Source organism: Mus pahari, chromosome 22, assembly GCF_900095145.1.
Source record: "Mus pahari chromosome 22, PAHARI_EIJ_v1.1, whole genome shotgun sequence".
NCBI classification, from domain to species: domain Eukaryota; kingdom Metazoa; phylum Chordata; class Mammalia; order Rodentia; family Muridae; genus Mus; species Mus pahari.
The window spans coordinates 39,430,656-39,447,769 of NC_034611.1; the positions used below are offsets into that span (position 1 = coordinate 39,430,656).

A 17,114-nucleotide genomic window follows, 5' to 3' on the forward strand; every position below is an offset into this window, starting at 1 on the left:
CTCACACCATATTGCCTACAGTTGCAATCAGCATATGTAGCCGAGGAAGGGTCTCCCAAATCCTGTACTTAAAATAATTTCTTTGCCCATAGGGTAGTGCCTGGGGTCGGCCAGAATTCTTATGAACAGGTGCCATTTCAACTCAGGTTGTCCCAGAAAGAGGGAATGATGGGCTTGTTGTCCCCACTGCCTATCCGCAGCTACCCAGCCTGGCCAGATAGCTGAGCCCTCATATGTAAGCACTACCTGCATCATAGTCTTACTCGGATAACTTTCCCATCACCACAGCCTCAAAAGTCATGTAGTCGAAAAAGCCTGTGAAGGTGGGTATAGTGGTAGTGTACATGCTTTATCTCAGCCCTTTAGGCAGAGACACGTGGATCTCACATGTTCCTGGACTACATAATATCAAAAGAGGGTAAAACTATACAGCAAGGTGTTCTTTGGTGTTCTCAAGTAGTCATAGGTCACATAGCAGCAAGACAGTGTCATTGTATAAGTACAGTGTGTGATGCTTAAACAACTACATGGTTACTCGGTATAATCTTAGGAGACCACTACCAAGTATTGCTGTTAACTTGTCTGACTTGGTAATGGTAGTTTCTGACACCGTATATTTGAGATAATATACTATGTTCAGGTACACTAAATTTGAATGGTATATTCACATGCACCATTTCTTCTCAGCACCGCCTGCCTGTTTACTGTTGCATAACCTGACTTGGTGAGATTTCACCCACGTTTCTCCTTTACAACCCCATCAAAATCCTAACCAACTATCTAACATATCTGACATTTCATCTTCCCTTTGCTGATTGTACTGCAGCTGCAGCTCTTATTTTCCAGCCTGACATCTCAACTAATTGTTTTTGCCTGTTCTACTTCATGTTACTTGTGGTATCCAAGTACCTTTCTCCAGCTGAAAAGCTCTTCAGAAGCAAGGCGGAGTAGTGCAAACCTTTAATCCTGTCTTAGGGTTTTACTGCTGTGAACAGACACCATGACCAAGGCAAGTCTTATAAAAAACAATATTTAATTGGGGCTGGCTTACAGGTTCAGAGGTTCAGTTCATTATCATCAAGGTGGGAGCATGACAGTATCCAGGCAGACATGGTGCAGGCAGAGCTGAGAGTTCTACATCTTCATCCAAAGGCAACTAGGGTGAGGATCTTATGCCCACACCCACAGTAACACAACCTACTCCAACCAGGTCACACCTATTCCAACAAGGCCACACCTTCAAATAGTGCCACTCCTGGTCCAAGAATATACAAACCATTACAAATCCCAACACTTGTTTATTCAGGAACCTTGAACAATCTTCATTTCCCTCTTCATCTCCCCCGAGCCCCGGGCTACAAGCCCATTTATACTCTCATATCCACTCCAATCGCAGCAGGCCATGTCACTTCACCAGGTGCGCGGCCTCAGCCAACCAGAAGAGCAGGAACATATCACACCACCAAATATGGACCTGTTTATCACAAGCTTCATAGCCAACAGGTGCCATCTTTAAGGTGCGGCTTCGGGTAGCCCATGGGAGGGGCCGTGGCCTCCTACATATCCCCCTTTTTTCTTTTGCTGCAAGCAAGCTACATGGGCGAAGGTAGAGGTTTAATTCCCCGTATGCAAACATAGGGGCCTTACACAAAGCTTTCCTCCGGGCTCACCACCCAGGGAGGCCTTGGCCAGCTCCCGTGTCATTTTTCTGGGGGAAGGACACTTGGACACTTAACCCTCAAGCAATTAGACATGCCTTCCAGAGGACGCCAAACAGGTCACTAGCTGTCCCCTGTGCAGTGCTTTGCCTGGCATCCCATGGCAAGATGGAAAAATGGCAAGGCTATTTCTTTACGGCAGCAAGCCAAATCTGAGGTGAATGTCCCGCCTCCACAGTGGCAAAGGCCTGCACCACCATGGCAGAAGTATGGGCCTGTGCACGCTGCAACCGACACATACACCACAGGCAAAACATGCATACAGCACACAGCAAAAATTCCCCAGAAGACCATCCCTCCCCGACCCTTGAGGAAGCTGTCCGCTGGATCATCTTCAATCACTGCTGAGCGGTGGCAATCTCCACACGGATATTATATGCCTGTAATTCTTTCATCCTGTTTCACGGGACAAATTAGCTGCACAGAGGTTACACTTAGCATTATGATTTGAATATATGGAAGGNAGTATTTNGGAAGCACCATTTACACCTGACACAAAGACTAATTGCTCCAGAATATCTACAGTAAGANTCCAGTTTTCAGCTGAGAGTTAACAAGGGAGTTGAGCCAGCTGCTTTGATTTAAGTGGTAATGAGGGCAGCTAGCTCAAANATGGATCTGGGTCTCCACTGTCAGATGATTCATCTGAACTTCCCTCCTCACTCTCTTGTTCTTCAGCCTCTTTTCTCCTCTGCTGGCTTCTCGTTTGCATTTTTCTGCTTCATGAGCCTTTACGACACTGTGGACATAATTTTAGACATCTCACGGGAGCTGCAGTAGTTGGCCGTGGGTGATTGGGAAAGCAATCTCTCTTAAATACCCAGCCTGGCCACAGGAAAACGTTTCTAACTTGGCAGCATACCCTCCACTCCTGTCTGCCAGGCAAGATTTAAAGTCCAAATTGCTAGCAGCTGCACCAACGTTCTTACTTTCATTTTTAAAGCAATCTCCTGCTCTCTTTTAATTTTGTCCCTGTGCCGGGAACCTAACTTTGAACCTTAACCTACCTTAACTTTGTCTCTTGACCAAGAAAGGGGCCGTGGCTTCCTACACAGGTGAGTTTCAGGACAGCCAGATCTACATAGTAAGACACTGTCTTTCTAAAAAAACAAAAAAAACCTCCAACCCCATCAGAACTCTGTAAATATTCTAGGCAAGCTTCTTACCCTGAATAGCTCTCGTGTTCCTTCCCCTCTCTATCAGAGAGAAACCCAGAGCACTCTAAAGTACCAGTGTTTGTGTGTTGCCTGGAACCCTTAATGAAGTGACCAAGGTGATGACATCTTGCACTTTTAAAAGTCACATCCAGGGCTGGTGAGATGGCTCAGTGGGTAAGAGCACCCGACTGCTCTCCCGAAGGTACAGAGTTCAAATCCCAGCAACCACATGGTGGCTCATAACCATCCTTAACAAGATCTGACTCCCTCTTCTGGAGTTTCACAGTGTACTTACATAACAATAAATAAATCTTTAAAAAAAAAAAAAGTCACATCCACCTTAGCAACACATGAGGAAGCTTCATGCCTCTGGCCATTGCCCAGATGAATAAACAAAATACCTACTGAGTGTGGACAGTCAAAACATGTTACCTGAGCCCTTTGACCTATAACTGACAGTACTGATGTCATTGGTTTTGTCTTTAGGAAAGCTGTACCACTGAGCTTTGGTGTTTAGTATTTTGGGGGGCCAGAGCCTGCCCTTGGTTGTTAGCTAATAAAGAACTCTAAATATGGCCTTTTATGAGGAGTAGTCTGGACTGTAAAGTATGAGAAGCTCCAGGGAGATTGCCCCCGCTCCACAAGACTTGGCCTCCCTCCAGACCTTCCCAGCCTGTGGGGAAGATGGAAGGGTGGGGTGCTAAACACATTCCATGCCTCCCACTGAGCTTAATGGTCTGGAATGTCTGCGGTGCTCCCCAACACCAAATCAGTGAGTCCTGCTTCTACAAGTGACATTTGTGTACCAAATTCAGTTCTAGTTGAGAAGGCCCAGCTTCCTGAAGAGCTCTCTTAAGGTTTGGGCATCCCCTTGTTCTCTCATGCTATATTGGGACACCAGTAGAGGACCTGGGTTCTGATTCTACCTTGGTGAGTGAATGGGAGACCTGGGTTTCTAATGACTGGCTGAATTAGTGAGTGAGTGGGTGCATGCATTCTGGACAGACTGCTCAGAGTCTTTGTTACCAATGTCTCTGCCTTGGCTCAGGGACAAGAGAGCTGTTCTGTCCTCTAAGCTCTTTGAATTAGTGATTAGAAGCCAGCTTAGGGTGCACACCTCAGCTCTAAGGCAGAGAAACCTGCTGCCCTTGTCACCTGTTACATGAGTTGTGCTGATTCCATCTGTCTTCTGTCTGTGGGCCACTAGCTGCCTCTTTCCTTCCCAGCCACCATTTCTTTTCTTCCTCTTCTCCGAGCTCTCCACCCCTCAGGGTTGTGGAATTTCTTAAGAAAACCTAAGAACTGTACAAGGTGTGTGGTCAAATTGACCTAAAAATAGCTTGACTCAGAGCTATTTTTCTGTCAGCAATAACAGAAGATGGCTGGCAGGCATGAAATAAAATGGTTCCAGTTATGTCAGGGCTTCAACATTTAGTAGAGAAAGAAAGTTGTCCACATGGTGGGAATCCCAAAGGTCCAGAAGCTGGCTCCAGAAACCAAAGAGACACCCATGGCATAGGGCAAGGAGAGGAATGGTTAAGGGACAAGGAGAAACAACAAGGAATTCCACCTGAGGGAGAAGTCCAATACTGTAGGAGCAACGCGGATGTAGAAAGCTGTGGACTTAGCAGGCAGCTCCTGTGGAAGGCAAAGAAATTCACAAAAGTATAGGCCCAGGAAGACACAAAGACAGAGCGGGTAGCTAAAGTGGGAGGAAACAAGAAAAAAGAAAGAGTCCCAGGCATGCAGCGGGTGGGGGGTGAGGGGATGCAGGAGAATCAGACTCTAGAATTTGGAATCAAAATCACAACCAAATGATCAGTCCACACCTTAGAGGATTTAGATGAGCAGCTTGGTTCAGAGCAGAGGCCGCAGGGGAGAACAAGCGTGTGCTGGATCTAAATAACTTTAAAAGTCCCAACGTTTTTACATATTAAAAGTTCAATCCTTTTAAAATACCCAGTATCTTTTAAAATACAAAGTACTTTAAAATTCAAAGTCTCTTAACTGNGGGCTTCACTAAAAAACTTCCTTCAAGAGGGAAAAATATCAGGGCACAGTCACAATCAAAAGCAAAAATCAGTCTCCAACCATCCAATGTCTGGGATCCAGCTCACGATCTTCTGGGCTCCTCCAAGGGCTTGGGCCACTTCTCCAGCCCTGTCCTTTGTAGCACACAGCTTGTCTTCTAGGCCTTGCAGCTAGCCTGCTCCTTCTCTTTATCCTGCTTCTGTCTGGTCTAGCTCCTACTTTACAACAAACTTACAGATCCAGTAGCCATAACTTAAAGGAAGGATATTTATTTGGAGGGGGGTGGGAGTGGGGACGAAAACAAACAGAAATTGGAGGAGAGAAAAAACAAGGAATGGGGAATTTATTTCCATTTCCACAAGTTGTAGAGACCACAGGAGGCTATGGGAGCCATAACTATTCAAACTACCACAGGTTGTATTTCTGATTTAAAAAAGGGTCTAAACAGCATTTTGGGTACGCATGGGTTTTGTATGATAAAATTAGATTTTACAGTTTAATCGAATATGTTGTTTACAGTACCCTTGGATGTCAGGACATCCCCAGGTGCAAGTAGCTCCCTTAGATGGGATACAGAGCTCATCAGGGGACTGCATGTTGGCCTCATTCTAGGATGCATGAGCGCCACATGTCTGCACTCCTGTCTCTAGCTATGTAGGCCAGACAAGGAAAACCTCCTCCTTATCTATAAGAAAAGATAAATTACTCTCCGTGTCTCATGGGACAGGGTTCTCTTGCCCATATCCTAAGTGTCTCAGACAACAGAGACAAATTACTCTGTCCTCAATATCTCCCAAGTTGACATAATTCAAAGAACAGGGGACCCCTGCCTGCTTAGGCCTGCTACCCAACTGTTATGGGACCTGTACACTAATTCAATTGGCCATGCTCTTTACCCTGGCTTCCAATTCTCCTCTTAGGAGAAAGGAACTAATCCAAGGCCTGATTCTGTTAAAAGTTCCCAAGAGAGTTTCAGATAATGTAAGACAGAGACCAGCACAGGGCTAATCAGATTAGCTAAACATGGACAACACCTAAATACTAAGTGACAGGTGTCACCCCACAGACCTACCACATCCAGGTAAAGAGAACCCCTGAGAAGACCCAGACTATGAAGGTCCACCCAGAGCAGTCTCATCTTCCAGAGACTTACAGTGACTGTCTTTCCAGCTACAAAACTGGAAGCCAGTTGGGCTCACCCATCTGAAACTAAGCAGAGATATGGAGTTGGAAATCATGATGTTCCTTCCCTGACTTAGACCCATGGTCATATTGGTCACTCATGGCCCTAAGGGGCTAGCCCCAATGGCTGTATCTAAAAGTAATAGCTTTCTAAAAAAATTAGTTATCTGATTTATTCGTGAAGTTATCCTAATTATGCATCTAAATACCAGTTGGCTCTTACAAATGATAAATTTTTAAAGCCTTTTTTAAAAAAGATGTATTTATTTATTTTATGAGTACACTGCCATTCTTTTCAGACACACCAGAAGAGGGCCTCAGATGCCATTACAGACCATTGTGAGGCACCATGTGGTTGCTGGGAATTGAACTCAGGACCTCTGGAAGAGCAATCAGTGCTCTTAACCGCTGAGCCATCTCTCCAGCCCCACAAATGATAAGGCCAATAATCTCTGGTTCCATAACTGGGTTGATTGGAATTCATGGTTGACACCTTACTCTTGGGCCCCACAGGTCCTTGTAGGTCTAAGGACCCTGAAGAACCAGTGCCTGCTCCCTCTGAGAAATCAAATATTTAAAAGTCTCTAAAAAGAAGTGAGAAATGAAGTGACTAAGGAAATGTCTTTTTGTCCTGATCTTACTCTGTTTTGTGTTGGCTCAGGCACGTATTTAGTCCCTTAAATCCATATTTAGTCCCTTAAACCCCTTGAATAGTCACATCCACCGTGGCAACACATTTGGGACTTACCATGGCTCAGACACATAATCAAAATAGCTTCTAGTTGTGTAGTCAAAACAAATACTACCAGATTCCTGACCTACACCTAACAATGATGGCATTGCATCTTTTATCTTTAAAAACGCTGTACCCTGAGCTTTGGCGCTGAGAGTTATTTGGGGCAAGAACTTACTCTCAGTCAATTTAGTAACACCGCATTGACCTTCAAAGCTTTCCTACTCAAAATATAAATCTTTGAGACAGGGAGTATATATCTATATGGCAACATTGCCTGTGGCTAGCATGACTGTAGAGAAAAGAATGTACAAAATACCTGTTCTGGGTGCCCAATTTAGACCCAGCACTAATTCAGAAATCTTATAAATATCCCCAGGTGATGTGGAAATTAACTCAGTGCCTTTCCAAGTAGTTTCCAAGAAACTACTGGATCTGCCAGAACAACAACATAAATTTATAGCTTAATACCTGTCTGAGATAAAAACAAGACTGAGCTGGGCGTGGTGGCACATGCCTTTAATCCCAGCACTCAGAGGCAGAGGCAGGCGGATTTCTGAGTTCGAGGCCAGCCTGAGTTCCAGGACAGCCAGGGCTACACAGAGAAACCCTGTCTTGAAAAACCAAAAATAAAAATAAAAACCAAAAAAAAAAAACCAACAAAAAAACAAAAACCAAGACTGATTAGATTTATTTAGACACTAAACGACCCTGCGGTCAAGATTACTACAATGACCAGAGAAAGTAGTGAATTATTTAATACATGACCTTGAATTTCTAGTCTAGTGGCTGGGAAAGAACTTAGATCCATATTGTGTCATAAATGAAAATAATTTAGGTGGAGTAAATATAAAACTGATCAGAATAATATACTTTTACAACAGCTGGGAGTAGAAGACAAAATTGTAAGGTCTCAAAAGAAACAAATGCGTTAATGTAGAGTTAAACCTCTATGTATAAAGAAATTATCCAGCCGGGCGTGGTGGCGCACGCCTTTGATCCCAGCACTCAAATTTGAGTTCGAGGCCAGCCTGGTTTACAGAAGGACAGCCAGGGCTACACAGAGGAAACCCTGTCTCGAATAAAAAAGAAAAGAAAAGAAAAAGAAAAATTATCCAAGGGCCACTGAAATGGCTCAGACAGTAAAGGTGCTTTGCCCCCCAAACCTGACGATACAGGTTTGATCCCCAAGGTCCCATATTAGAGAAAAACTGAAAAAACACACGAGAAGCATCACTCATCGTGCATGAGAAAGTAAACACCTTGAATTTGAATTCTACCCTTCCGGAGCTGCTCTGAGCATTTACATATGATACACTGGCGAGGGAGAGGCCGTTTCACTGTAGGGTTCAGAGAGGAAACCATAGCGGGGAGTGGAACGCACCCGGAAAGGTGGAGCATCTACGTCCCAAGTGAGGCAATCGGATGCTCACGACTGCAGAGTCGGACATTTGTTGATTCTACGTTGATTTCGCATAGTAGTGCTTGGGAAATCATCCGGCAGAGATTCAACAACCTGACTTCTGGCTATGTGCTGTGGGGGACAAAAACAACAACAACAACAACAAAGCGAGAGGCGGTCTTCTCAGTTATACACGTCAAGGGTGCTCAAAAGGCACACACTTTCTCCCCTCCCGTAAAGCGATCGAGCTCCCGCGTTCTCGGCGGAACGCCGGGGACTCGCGCGTCCGTCTCCTAGGAACCAGGCTCGCCCGTCCCCTACTTCCGCTTCCGTGTCCAGGTTGCTCCAGGTTCACTTCCGCTCCTGAGCCACCGCTGCTTCCGTGGGCCACATGGCGGCTTCCCGCTTGCCTCCCGCGGCCTTGACGCTGAAGCAGGTACGGCTGGAGGTCGCTCCGCTCGTGAGGGGCTGTGTCCTGTGTGGTCGCGCTCTCCCTGCGACCCGCCTCCCGAGGGCGGGGATGCTAGGCGCGCCCCACCCACGCAAACCGCCCGCCCGCGGGAACTGATTCTTGTTCTGCTGGCGGAGGTGGAGCCCGGCGGGTTTGTGGTAATTTGTCTTTCTCCTTCCCTTGAGCAGTTCATGAGAAGGCAGCAGGTTCTCCTCCTCTACAGAAAGATCTTGCGAGCGATTAGGCAAGTTCCAAGTGATTCTGACCGAAAATACCTTCAGGACTGGGCCAGGGGAGAATTTAAAAGAAACAAAAGCGCCACAGAAGAGGTGAGAGCAAGACCACGCCGGGGCCACGGCTCCTTTGTCCCACGGTATCGTTGGGCAAGTTTAGCGAACACCTTGGACTATGCCACAGAGGTGGCTCATTTTGATCACTGCTGAGTGCCCTGCCCACTGGGTATTTTACATTTGGTTTGCACCACATCTGGCTTTGCATTGGGTAGCCTAGCGTCTGGCTTTCCACTTCACACTACGGTGTTTTTTTTTTTGTTTTGTTTTGTTTTGTTTTGGGGGGGGGGTGTCTTTTTTGACAGGATTGAATGTAGCGTCTTGGGCATTGGTAAGCCCACAGCTACAACCCGTAACCAGCCACTGTTGGTTCTTGAATGTAGCAGATACAGTAATAGACCTTTGCGTTGGTTAACCTGGTAAAACAATGACTAGATTGTCCTTTCCTCCACAGGATACAATCCGAATGATGATTACCCAGGGCAATATGCAGCTGAAGGAACTAGAAAGGACGCTTGCTTTAGCCAACTCGTAACTGAAAGATTTTCAGACCTCCGTGTGTTTTGCACAGGCTCCGAGCCACTGTCACAGAGCACCCAAAAAGGTGCTAATCACTCTAATCAAGAATATAAGTGAAGTGTGTTAATATGTCCACTACCGTCAGTGGCTGTAATTAAACGTGAACTAATGTCAAGATGAGAGCTTGGGATCTTGCATTGCTCCCCCTGGGAAGGTGAAATGGCAGCCACTTTGAAAAACAGACTACTAGTTAGTATTTCTTAGAAAGGCACTGAGGACAGGGCTGGTAAGATGACTCCACATAAAGACTCTTGCTGCCAAGGACTGGAGTTTGATCCCTGGGATGCGCACATGGTGGAAAGAGAAAACCACTCCAGAAAGTTGCCCTCCACACAGGCGCTGTGGCACATAAACCAAAAATGAGTGAATGTATGGTATGTTGTGATGCCTAGACCACAAGCTGTTACAAAAACAGATACAGGGCTGGCAGTGGACTGACTCAAGAGATACCCTAGAAAAGCGGTTCTCTTGCTGTGGGTCGTGACCCCTTTGGGACCAAACAACTCTTTCACAGGGGTCAAGTATCAGATATTTACATTATGATTCATAACAGCAAAATTACAGTTACAAAGTAACAAAATTTTTGCAGTTGTGGGTCACCATAATATTAGAGCTGCATAGCCAGGCGGTGGTGGCGCACGCCTTTAATCCCAGCACTTGGGAGGCAGAGGCAGGTGGATTTCTGAGTTCGAGGCCAGCCTGGTCTACAAAGTGAGTTCCAGNAAAAAAAAAAAAAAAAAAGCAAATCACAAGTCACGTATAGGAAGAGCTATCAGAGGAACTGCTCATTTCTCAGTGGAAATTTTGAAAGCCAGCATGTCCTACACAAGGAATTCCAGGTGCAGTCAGGGCTACACAGTGAGATTCTGACATCAAAAAAAAAAAAAAAAATAGAGCTGTATTAAAGGGACACAGCATTAGAAGGGTTAAGAACTGCTGGAGACAGCTCTAGAACTTGCTTGACTTAACCTGCTTTGTCCTTCAGAGTTCAGGTGTGACATGGCTTGGTAACCAAAAGACTGAGACCTCAAGGAGCTTTAATGGAAATAGCTAAGAACACCAAGAAGAGGGAGCCCTGGATGGGCAGTTCAGCTCCTGCACCTAACATCCACATGAAATGATGAATCAGCTGGAGAGATGGCTCCGTGGGTAAGAGCACTGACTGCTCTCCCAAAGGTCCTGAGTTCAATTCCCAGCAACCACTTGGTGGCTCACAGCCATCTGTAATGGGATCTGGTGCCCTCTTCTGGTGTGTCTGAAGATAGTTACAGTGTACCCATAAATACAATAAACAAATCTTTTTTAAAAAAAAAATCATCATTAAGGAGCCTTATACTCGGCATTCTACAAACATTGGAAAAAGAAATATGTCACAAAGTTGACAATGTAGTGAAACCCATGAAAGTGACAACTTATTGATGAATCTGAACTTACCCTGTGAGCAGAAGTCCCATCAACACAGAGAAGCCAAACAGGCGGACTAGGATCCTGTGCTGGGGAGCCTGAGGAGACGCTGCAGCAGCACACCCTGGAGCCTTAGGGCCCCCGTACAGTTCTGCATGAGAATGATCTAATGCTCTTCTATTTAAACTACATGGCTCACGCAAAAATAGCTGACAAGCATTGTGAACAAGTTGGGGTTTTGTTTTTGAAACAGGGTCTCCCATTCTAATTCTCCACCCTCTACCTTCCAATTGCCAGAATTGTAGATGTGAGCCACCATGTGTTCTATCAACCATCTTGAGGGAGAAGATATTAAATAGTTCCCTTGGTGGTCTTTTTGACATGCAAATCCAAATATAGACCTTGTTTAGTCTAAAATCTTCAGACTACACACCACTTTCTGTGAGCAATGGAGGTGTGATGATGGTCTAGCAGTGTACAGACTACACACCACTTGCTAGCTGTGAGCAATGGAGGTGTGATGATGGTCTAGCAGTGTACAGAGAATTCTGTAAAGTTGTCAGTGGGCGATCTGAGGCTTGATTTTTTTTTTTTTTTTAAAAAAACTATGTAGCTCTGGCTGGCCCTGAACTCAGATTCTCCTGCCTCTGTCAACCCTGTGTAAATTTTTAAAACAGGTAAAAACACTTATGATTGAACTGTTTTCAAAGGGAAAGGTTAATGTCCTACCGACTTTCCCTTTATCTTAGACGGACAGTTCTACTTCTCACATTCAGCTGCAATTAGCCCCTCTGGCTTATAGGCCAAGTCTTGTTAGGCCTCTTTTTTTTTTTTTTTTCTTTATGATTTATTTATGTTCATTGATGTTTTATCTGCATGTATGAGTAAGGGTTACAGATCCCTTGGAACTGGAGTTTGTTGTGAGCTGCCATGTGGGCACTGGATATTGAACCTGGGTCATGAGCAGGTTCTTTTTATTAATGTCTTCCTTAGGTACAGGGCCACAGTCAAGATGTTGGCCAGATGAAGTTTTATTCACCATGAAGGCATTTTTGTGTGTGTGTGGATTCAGGATGTATAACCTGGGTGTCTTCTGTAGTGTTCTATCTGAATGTCAAACTTGTTCCTGGATTTTATTTAAGATGTTTGGATAACTGACTTTCTGCATGTGAATAACAATCCTGTTGTAAAGGCACACCTTTAGTCCCAGCATTCAGGAGGCAAAGGCAGGCAGACTTGAGTTCTAGGTCAGCCAGATCTTCATGGTGAAACCCTGTCTCAGAAAAGAGATTAACAAGTGGATAAAAAGAATTTACACAAAAACTTCACAGCACATAAGTGGCAAAAGCCAGTTTACCCTTGTCATTGTCCCCATTAACAAGTGCCATCAAATCAGTTCCTTAATTAGGTAGGTTAAAAAAAAAAAAAAAAAGTGCCCTCAGGTTGTACATGTGAAGTTCATCCACAGCACTGCTCAACAGTGTGTGACTCAACAGTGCACTGCTGGTGGTGACTAGGGGAGGTCAAGCCCAAACATTACAGTAGTCACACTAGCAGTTCTCCCAGGGACACAGACCAGAATGACCTAAGGAAGCTGTTACAAACAGAAGCAACCATATTTGCCTTGAAAATAGAATCAGGCCCAAAGATAAAAACAAGCAAAAATTAGATGTTTTGGGAGCTGGAGAGGTGGCTTAACCTCAATAGTTACGAGCTTACCACTCTTTGTGTGTGTGTGTGTGTGTGTGTGTGTGTGTGTGTGTGTGTGTGTGTGTTTTGGTTTTTCGAGGCAGGGTTTCTCTTTGTGGCCCTGGCTGTCCTGGAACTCACTCTGTAGACCAAGCTGGCCTTGAACTCAGAAATCTGCCTCCCGAGTGCTGGGATTAAAGGCGTGCACCACCACGCCCGGCCGAGCTTACCACTCTCTTTTTTTTTTTTTTTTTTTTAAATTTATTTATTTATTTATTTATTATATGTAAGTACACTGTAGCTGTCTTCAGACACTCTAGAAGAGAGCGTCAGATCTTGTTAAGGATGGTTGTGAGCCACCATGTGGTTGCTGGGATTTGAACTCTACACCTTTGGAAGAGCAGTTGGGTGCTCTTACCCGCTGAGCCATCTCACCAGCCCAAGCTTACCACTCTTGAAGAGGGCCAGAGTTCAGGTCGCTGCACCTACTTGGGGCAGCTCACAACTGGCTGTTACCCCAGCTCCAGGAAACCCAGTGCCTAGCAGGTACTCACCACCCCCGCCCCCACAACTATAAAGTAAGCCTCTTTGATTATCTACTGTTTGTGACTAATACAAATCACTTTATCCTTTTATTTATTTTTGGGAGACAGCGTTTTTCTGTGAGACAACTGTCCTGGAATTTGCTTTCTAGACTAGCCTAGCCTCAAACCCTGATAGAACTAACTGCCTGCCTCTGCTTCCTTCCCTCATGCTCGGATTAAAGGTGTGTCTGTACAGCTCTGTATTTTTTTGTAAGAGGTGCTATTCATTCTTACACCTAGTAGACTTAATATGCTTGCATTAACGTTAAAGGGTTCCCCACAAACACACAGATCGCACCCACTGTGTGTGGGTGGAGGACACCTGATGTTAACTAAACTGGATGCATTTGCCTAAGTAAGTAAAGGGGCTGGGTGCAGGCTCTCTCAGGAATTCTTGAGTGCAATGTGCAGAACTAATGACTGAAAAGTAGAATACTGGCAGAACTGAAAACAAGATTTAATGCTTATAGGAGACACAAGTTCCAGGTCATAAAATCAGACAACATGCCTTGCACACACAAACCTAAACATGAAAAACCTGTATTCTGGACTCCTCAAATAAAAAGCGATGCTAGACTAACACTTTCACCCTGTCACAGATACTCAGAATACATTCTAAGGGATGTGCTAACAATTATTTGTTTTTAAAAAGGACATTGATAATACACAACATTACTGTTTTATAACGTGTTTCTCCACAGCTGTTGATGCTTCCTAGGCCTCAGGTTGAAGCATGATCTGTGTGAGAGTATGTGATATAAACAGTTACCTGTAAAAGTACAGCTGGGATATTTGCTTGTTTTTGCACATAGCACAAGGGGAAAAGACACAGCTGATCTTCAGTGCTTTACAACTGCAACAAACCTAAGACGGGTGTTACAAACAACACAGAATTAGCCATGGGACTCACTCCTTTAATCCCAGAATTCAGGTGGCTGAGACAGGAAGATGACAAGTTCAAAGCCAGTCTAGAGTACAGAGTAGAGCCTTCCAAAACAAGCCAACCACCACTTCCTTAGAAGTTAATCCTGTGGGTTAGGGGCTGACTGGCCTTATCCAATAGCCTGGCTTTATGCTTAAGGACTTGACAAAAACATCCATTCACAGTGATAAGCTGCCTGCTTCTGATGGGTAGGAGGTATATCATCAAAGTACTGCCACCAAGGTAGTCTGTGGTCTAGATTTGATGTTCAATTACAGTTGATTTCTGCATTTCTTGTCAAGGGTATCTTGAGGTAATAAGTATTCTAATAGTGAAAATAACTCCTGCTTGGAGCATAACTTGCTGAACTCGGGGTTTCATCTCTTACTTAGGCAGTTCCCAAGAATTTGGTGTATAAATAAGGAATGATCCTACAGGAGTGAGTGACATTTTTGTCCAGGGAGTATCATAGCAGGGCTCGGGCAAGTGAGCTGAGGACAGGACTCGAGTGAAGGAGAATCGGAAAGGGCTGCACCTCCCAAGAGGCTGAGGACAGTCAGTCCCATGAAATAACTGGCCTCACTAGATTCTGTACGCATATATCTACCCTGCATGTTTACAGGAATGTCTACATCCATGGATTGTCACTATAAGAAAAAGGAAGAACTTGGCTTGACAAAGGGATGAATGCATACTATTTCACAAAGGTCACTTCTCTTTGGCTCAATGAACAGCATTTTAGTCACAATTCATGGACAGTAGTTATGAGGTCCTTAGGCTTAGAGAAACAGACGTTTCTATGCATATGTGGATCGTGGAGGCGGACATAATCCGTGTTCTGTGTTCCAAAGGATCAGAAGACAAATCCTAGGTCCCAACCCAGATATCGTCACCACCTCAGTCTGTTACATCTTGCTCAGTGGACAAGTAAAGCCTTCTGATGGCTTGATGTTCTTCAATGAGAAGTCAATTCAAAATTAAGCTTTCATGATTCTGTCTTATTTACCAAACAGCAGAAGTCTTGACTTTAGAAAGGCAATCTAAGGTAACCAGCAGGAGTTGTTTGGTGAATTTTTGACATTAATCTGCTCATTAATTTGGCTAAAACCACAGTAACTGACCAATATTTTAAACCTTACTCGTTTGACAGTCAGCAATTACTCCTTATTTACATGACCCTTAAACTTACTTTAAGATACACTGGACACTGAGATCATTACAATGTATTTCCTCAAAACCTGAATGCTTTTCACCCCTTTAAAAGATGAGCATCTTGAGTTAGATGGGAGGAGAGGGGCTTCTCGCATCTGCATCCCAGCTGTTTAGAAGGACCGTCGTGGCACAGCAGCTGTGAATGACTACTGGGTTCCCAGAGTAATCCGCTTTGCTTCTGACACAGTTCAAGTCACTGAATTGCAGACTTGGGCACACACCTCATCTTGGTGTGGCTTGCTTTTTTGTGAACATATTACCAGGATTCACTTTAACCAGTGAAGGCCTTGTAACTTCAGAGCACAGGAAATATGTGTCCGCAACACATTCGTGACTTTCTGAAAGGCAAGTCCACCTTGTGCGTGATAACCAACTCCTGGGACGCTGATACTTGGCTGTTATCAAGCCAGAAACCCCGTTGGGTCCACCAGCGGGTCTGGCTTTTACTTGTGCACCTTTGTCCGCAGCCTGGCAAGCTCCTCCTCCAGGCTTCTGATGTGCTCCTTCAACGTGGCCTCATCCTGCTGAGCTTTCTGACTGGCTTGGCTTCGCGCCTCTTCAATTTTCCGTTCATACCACTTTTCCATCTGTGCAGAGACGGCCTCAAAAAAGTACTGGGTCAGCTCCAGGGCTTGCGAGGCGTCTCGCGCATCACTGCTTGCTGCTGATGGCTGCTGCCCACTGGGGCTGCTGGCTGTGGGCTGCTGGCCTCGATGCTTGGCCTGCCCACTTCTCCCCAACTTCTTGGTCTGGGTGCCTCGGGTGACACAGGATCCAGTCTGCTGATCCCCCCTGGAAGCACCTGGGGCCTTGACCTTCCTTAACCCAGAGCCCGTGCAGTCAGAGGGAGGCATCTCCTGCTGGTGGCTGTGGGCAGCAGTGGCACTGAGCGCCTTATCCTTGGGCCTCACAACCTGAGAGGAGCTGTCGGAAGCTGCTCCTGGCCCTGCAGCTGCCACTGGTTGGTCTACAGCTGTTTTCAAAGGAGAAACAAATGTCAGAGCACACCCACATCCAGCCATTGGACTGGGGGTCCTGAGAACCTCAGCTGTGCCAGGCGCCACTCACCCGCCCACTTCCCTTGCTCTCCCTCTCCCTCGCCTCTCCCTCCCTCCCACTTTCTCTCCAGGTTTCCCACCAGGGTTCAACAGGGTTCTCTTGGATTCTGTGTTAGCTATAGGAATAACATATCGACTAGATTTCTGGCCTTTCCTTTAGCCAGAATTGCCTATCATAGACACCTCTGGGCCCTATTTCTAATGCCCAAGAATGATGAAACTTACAAAGTGCCTCAGCACAGAAAGAGCACTATTCTCTGAGGAGGAAGACACTCCCTTCCCTTCTGGGACATAAGCCTCTGCACCGATTTGTTTTGGGGGCCCTTTCTTTGTTTGGGTAAGGGTCTTACAATTTAGACGAACTCAGAGATCCACCTGCCTTTGCCTCCTAAATGCTGAGAACAAAGGCGGGTGCCATCGTACCCTGCGGGCAACTCTTGGGGGGTTTTAGGGTTACAGCAGAGTGGAGAGGAAGGTAAGCCACACTCCTCATCCAGCTCTTCAACCCATGTTCAGGTCCATGGCCAGGTCCATAGCTAGTCCTAGCAGGACAAGTTGGCTCAAATGTTTCTAAATTTGCTGGCACAGAGCTGAAGCCATGGGAACAGGGCTATATTAAGTACCTGAGCTATCAAAGCCCCCCAGTAGGACCTAATTATCAAGCTTTAACATCTTTAGAATTATCATGTAAAGAAAATATGG

The 17,114-nt window shown here is 45.4% G+C and overlaps 2 protein-coding genes across 4 annotated transcripts in view; one reads left to right on the forward strand and one right to left on the reverse strand.

Moving 5' to 3' along the window:
* The first annotated feature begins 8,574 nt into the window (after window positions 1–8,574).
* Window positions 8,575–9,844, forward strand: Lyrm2 (LYR motif containing 2). Its single transcript, XM_021222423.2, has 3 exons — window positions 8,575–8,659; window positions 8,863–9,003; window positions 9,419–9,844. The coding sequence occupies exons 1-3, from the start codon at window positions 8,615–8,617 to the stop codon at window positions 9,497–9,499; spliced, it is 267 nt and encodes an 88-aa protein (XP_021078082.1). The 5' UTR covers window positions 8,575–8,614; the 3' UTR covers window positions 9,500–9,844.
* Window positions 9,845–13,662: 3,818 nt separating this feature from the next.
* Ankrd6 (ankyrin repeat domain 6) overlaps window positions 13,663–17,114 on the reverse strand; it is a 143,690-nt gene continuing 140,238 nt past the window's right edge. For all 3 annotated transcript variants that reach the window (XM_029533421.1, XM_021222247.2, XM_029533420.1), the window contains one exon: window positions 13,663–16,327. In XM_029533421.1, coding sequence (XP_029389281.1) covers window positions 15,798–16,327 — 530 coding nt within the window. In that variant the 3' untranslated portion in view covers window positions 13,663–15,797. The remainder of the gene's footprint in view (window positions 16,328–17,114) is intronic.

Bases quoted from the DNA above. Each gene is read 5' to 3' on its own strand.
- Lyrm2 (XM_021222423.2), top strand. From the start codon at position 8,615: ATGGCGGCTTCCCGCTTGCCTCCCGCGGCCTTGACGCTGAAGCAG. The intron at 8,660-8,862 runs GTACGGCTGGAG...TCCCTTGAGCAG, and splicing joins CGGCCTTGACGCTGAAGCAG to TTCATGAGAAGGCAGCAGGT. The intron at 9,004-9,418 runs GTGAGAGCAAGA...TTTCCTCCACAG, and splicing joins ACAAAAGCGCCACAGAAGAG to GATACAATCCGAATGATGAT.